At 41.7% G+C, this 5,690-nt stretch overlaps 1 protein-coding gene across 1 annotated transcript in view; it reads left to right on the top strand.

The window, feature by feature from the left end:
• The window catches only part of SARC_08093 (hypothetical protein), a gene marked incomplete at its 5' end in the record, with an annotated part of 7,933 nt that extends 3,851 nt beyond the window's left edge, over positions 1-4,082 (top strand). The window contains 4 exons of the mRNA XM_014297942.1: positions 1,361-1,515; positions 1,908-2,058; positions 2,593-2,814; positions 3,520-4,082. Coding sequence (XP_014153417.1) covers positions 1,361-1,515; positions 1,908-2,058; positions 2,593-2,814; positions 3,520-3,662 — 671 coding nt within the window. The 3' untranslated portion in view covers positions 3,663-4,082. The remainder of the gene's footprint in view (positions 1-1,360; positions 1,516-1,907; positions 2,059-2,592; positions 2,815-3,519) is intronic.
• Positions 4,083-5,690: the final 1,608 nt, after the last annotated feature.

Consider the following 5,690-nt stretch of genomic DNA (forward strand, 5'->3'; position numbering starts at 1 on the left):
TATATATATATGTTGTATTGATTTTGTATGTGTAAAGGCCATGGATGCTACTTACTTTGGTATGTGTGGCGGATGTGCGTATATACTTAGCAATACTGTTGTTGTTTGATTTTGTATGTGTAAAGGTATATATACGTATACCTTTAGCCGTATCATATATATCTGACAGGTTTATATACGTATATCTTTAGTCATAGTATATCTGTACTGAAGTGTTAGTTCGTTCCGGTATGTATTCGTATGCATTCAGCCATAGTATTTTTGTATGGATGCGTAGGTAGCCGACAAATATATGCTTTCTATACGAACACGGTACACGCCCATATACCTACCTACAAACAAGCAGCATATACATACTGTTTGAACCCCTTGGACCATGGGTATGACTATTAAGATAAGTTCTATCTGATCACCATATGTTGCTATGACCACTATAGGAACAGATGGTGCTAAGTGATCGCTATAGGTACATATAGTGTAGGTACACGCCCATACACCTATCTATACACAAGCACCATATGTATACTGTTTGAGACCCTTGGGCCATGAGTATGACTATTAGGATAAGTTCTATCTGATCACCATATGTTCCTATGACCACCATAGGAACATATGATGCTAGGTGATCACTATAGGTACATATAGTGTAGGTACACGCCCATACATATACCTACCTACACACAAACATACACACACTATGCGAGTCACATACAATGACGGTATACAACTGTTAGACTAAGTCCTATCTTTTCGAGGCACCCTGTGGGAGGGGATCTGCCAGCTACTGCGCTGGTGGTACTTTGTTTCAAGCAACAACAGATGCAACCAATGAACTGCAACTGAAACGTACTGCAGATTATATCTGTGTTCAGACTTGTGTGCATGTGATGCGTGTGCTCTTGTACTGTAGCATAGGTAGGTACGTTGATAGTATAGTGCAGGCAGGGGATAGTTCGTCTTTGACGGTACCAATAAAAAGCAAATCTACCACAGGCAATACACTGCAACACCCTCCGGTACTCCGAACTGTAATTACTATCACTTGTATGCCATGTGACCCTAAATATATGGTCTTAATCTCAAATAAAATCATATGCCTTTTATTTTAAATGAAACGTATATTATCCTAAGCTTGAATAAAGCTCGTATACTTGATAATAAACCATGCTTCTAATCTTCAATATAACGAACGATTTATTTTCTCAAGATTGAAAACACATATCCTTAATCCTATATTAAACACATGCTCTTCATCCTAAATTCCTAAATGAAACATGTGTTCTCGATCCCCAATCCACCCCAATGTCTATAAACTCTTCTTAAACAACCCAATCCATACTGGCACATATACCCTTTGCAGGTACGTTGATGGTACAGGCGGGTGATGCAGATGGCATGGTCTCAGGCGCGATACACACCACAGCCAACACTATCCGACCGGCACTTCAGATAATCAAATCAATACCAGACAGACCCGTCGTCTCGAGTGTCTTCTTCATGTTGCTGCCTGATAAGGTGCGTGTGTGGTACAACGCACTTGGTAAGAAGGAGAGTTATGGGTTGGGCTGTTATTGGATATGTTTCGTATTGTTTTCTGAGAAAGTGATTATGTATGATTACGCGCTTGCTATGAAGTAGGACTATGGTTTTGGCTGTTATTGGACATGTTCTTTTAATAATGTTTATGTATTACGATGAACTTGTTCTACATATATATATATATGTATATAATTAAGATTTTTCTATTTCATTATTCAACTTGGTACATATCCGTTCATATACACACTCACACCCACACATATATATATATATATATATATATATGTGTGTGTGTGTGATATATATATATACATATATATACGTCACTTCTTGTTGACTAACATATGCCATGACGCGGGGTCATATAGGTGCTCGTGTATGGTGACTGTGCGATTAATGTAAATCCTACATCAGAAGAACTGGCAATGATCGCCATCTCATCAGCAGAGACTGCGAAAGTCTTTGGGTTGGACCCCCGCGTAGCTATGTTGTCGTACGCCACCGGAGATTCGAATAAAGGTACGACAAATGGTGTCTGGTTGTTATTTTTATGTAAATTGCTTAGACTCTCAACAGTTGACTATATTGTCGTATGCCGCAGGATATTTCAATCAAGGTACGGCAAACGGTGTCCGGTTGCGGTTTTATCTACCTTGTTTAAACCTTGTAGCGGTTATATTGTCGTACGCTATCGGAAACTCTATTAAAGTTACCACAAATGGTGTATGATTGTAATATTTATGTAGGTTGTTTAAACCTTGTAGCGGTTGACTTTGTAGTCGTACGCCACCCAAGACTCGAATATATAGAATCACCACATGTCAGTCCGTGCCGCAGTTATCGTCACACGTACAGTGTGCCCCGGCTTCTTACCGAACCTTAAACGTGTATGTATAAATCCTGTTATAAAACGTGTATGTATAAATCCTGTTATAAAACGTGTATGTATAAATCCTGTTATAAGACGTGTATGTATAAATCCTGTTATAAAACGTGTATGCATATATCCTGTTATAAAACGTGTATGTATAAACCCTGTTGAATATACGCCAGGTCCGATAATCGAGAAGGTCCGTGGGGGATGCGAATTGGCGAAGAAACTCGCACCAGAGCTGGCCATCGAGGGCCCCATACAGTACGACGCTGCGGTTGACCCGGAGATCGCCAAGACTAAAATCAAGGGCGAAAGCAAGGTGGCTGGTAAGGCTAATGTGCTGATATTCCCGGATCTCAACACAGGCAATAACACGTACAAAGCCGTGCAGCAATCCACAGGTATGCAGAGATAAGGGAGTTGTTGTTGCTGCGTGCGGGTGTGTTGTGGGGGCTGGGGGTTAGCTGTGGTGCGAGTCCCTTGACAGGCGAGTGTGTTGGTGTGTGCACTCGTGTCTTTCCATTCCCAGCGCCTGTAGAGGGTGCCTTGGATATGTGTGTGTTGATGTTCTTCAGCGAGTGATATAGATTGGTATCCCGGCGGACACGCAACAAACTAAACTAATACCGTTTTCGACTCATCACACCTTTTTGCTTTCAGTCATTCTTGTATCCGTTGCAACACCTCTAACTACGGGCTTGTGTGTCTCTAGTTACAGGCTTGTGTTTCTATGATTACAGGCTTATATGTCTGCTTTACAACCGTGGCTCTCTTTGTACCAATATAGGTTCTCGGTACACATATATATCAAATATGTTGACTGCTATGACAAGTGTGTGTTCGTGTTCGTAACTGTCCATTAATAATAGTTATGGGGCGGTCATGATTTTCCTGTGCGTACGTGGGTATAGATGGTGCTGCAATCACTGACATGCACAAATCTGCTTACAGTACAAGACTTTGATATATTATCCAGTACTCGGTTATTGTATAAGACTTTCAATATGTTATCAGTACGTGTAGAAGTGCCAGTGAGCTTCATCGAGTTTTGAAAGCTTAAGATGGACATTACTGATAAGTAACAACCTTTCCATATCACATGCCAGGTGCCATCGCAATGGGACCAGTGCTACAAGGTCTTCGCAAACCTGTTAACGATCTGAGCAGAGGATGTACAGTACTTGATATAGTGAATACCGTCGTGATAACAGCGCTCCAAGCTGCACATATGTCTGGAGAGAAGAACTGAGAACCAATGCTACACCCGTGACTTCATTATTTCAAAATGTCACCATTTAAATCAATAAACTTATGCGTTAGCAAGCGCAAAGAGCGGATTTGATTTGATTTCGGCAGGTGACCGGAATACAGTCGTCGCCTTTTAAAAGGTTGGCCTGAAAATATGTGAAAGTAAGTCCCAATTTTCATTGCAAGATCGAAAAATCGGTGGCCAGACATGGAGAACCAAGTTCGGCTGTGAAGCATACACAACTGTTTAGTTGTCGGCACTTGATTTCAACTAACTAAGCAATGCGCCGGAAAAAGTCGAGAGTGAAAGGCTCGTATCATCTATATTAGGTGCGGGTTATTATTTAATGTTTATAGGGAATTATCTCGAGTTTTTGACTGATAATTGAATGCAGATGCTATAGTCCTTCTTTCAGGTGCGTCCACATCTATATTGTCATCCGTGAACCTGAAGCCCTACACTCAATACCGCATATATATTCCCAGCAGCAATGCCGTCGACAAACAGTAAACTTGAAACGCCAAGCGAACGACTCCGGGTACAAGATACAATAATGAATATACCATAACATTCTTGTCGGATTAATAGCCGGTTGTGTATAAAAGTAGAATAGTGTCAACTACTAACTGTTGAGAGGTAGGGTTTATAAAGAGTATAGGATTTTATCGTATTTGTTCGCACTCTTTTAAAAAAGGTAACCTCTAATATGACCAGTATTCACTGTCGCCGTCTCGCCAACCTCCAATAAACCTAACACTAGTAAACCCCCCCTCCCCCGTGCGCGCCGCCCCCCCCCCCCCCCGCAACACCCTACTATGGCCAACCCAAACTAACATATTTGCTATGGCCAACTCTCTCGCTCACCTCCACTATACTTAACATTATTTTCACGTCCTTTAAACCTCTGCATACCAGCGACCCACAAACCTGAGCATATATTTTTACCACTATGTCCAACCCTGTTGCTCACCCCGTCGATACCCAACATTGTTCACCATCCAACAATCGCTACAGTTTACCACACGTAATCGTTTATTTCATAACGGACTCGACAACATATATCACACTATGCCATGTCATCCACCGCATACACCATTGCGAGATGTGTGTAAGCTGTGTGTAAGCAGGGGTTGAATGCCATGTAATAAACTGATGGTGCAAGCCTATCATTTATATATGTATTCAATTTACAACATTACAAGTGAATTATAGTTAAGTTGTGCAAACGCAATCGATACAATCGATGCAATCGACGCAATGGATTCCATCGACACATTCGATGCAATGGATTTTTGATGCAATGGGTAATCGTAAGAAATCAGACCATATTACACCAAAGACTTCACTAATAAAAGGTAAGGCTACTAAAAATAATAAAATTGGCGTAGCTTTTGTAGATGTTGACAGACCATCGAGGGTGACCCCACGTCGACCAGCCTAATCGAATAATTCTCATTGCACAAACTACGGTGATAAGATGGATGTGGTAGATACTACTCACAAAAAAGGCAACGACGATGGCAAACACAGATGCAAAGCAAGCACAAGTCCGAAAACACTGGCACGCCATCGGGGGTGACCCTCGTCGATAAGCCAAGTTGTAAAGTTCTCATTGCGCAATTTGCGTTGAGGATGAGAAACGCATACGGGAACGCAAGCCTGACGCGATAAAAATACGGAAGACGGTGGTTTAGGTGGAGGTTTTGACCTTGGAGGCGATGGTGACCATATCAACACGAGACTGAGAAGGGGGGGGGAGGGGTAACGATCCTTTCTAAAGTACCCTACGAAGAGAGGACTCATGTGTCCGAGCAGAAGATTAATACAGGTACGATATTCTTAGTCCCCAGTGGTAATTTATATAAGGTTGAAAGTGTTCTTAACGATATGGCAATTGTCTTCCAAGAGCAGTCTGTGAGCATACAAACACGTTGACGATGGATATCAAGGACCATTTGCAACTCAGGGAAAACATATCGGCGTACGATTATCGCACATTCGAGTATAGCGAGTTGTGTGTGTGTTCTT

Source organism: Sphaeroforma arctica (assembly GCF_001186125.1).
Source record: "Sphaeroforma arctica JP610 unplaced genomic scaffold supercont1.695, whole genome shotgun sequence".
Lineage (NCBI taxonomy): Eukaryota > Ichthyosporea > Ichthyophonida > Sphaeroforma > Sphaeroforma arctica.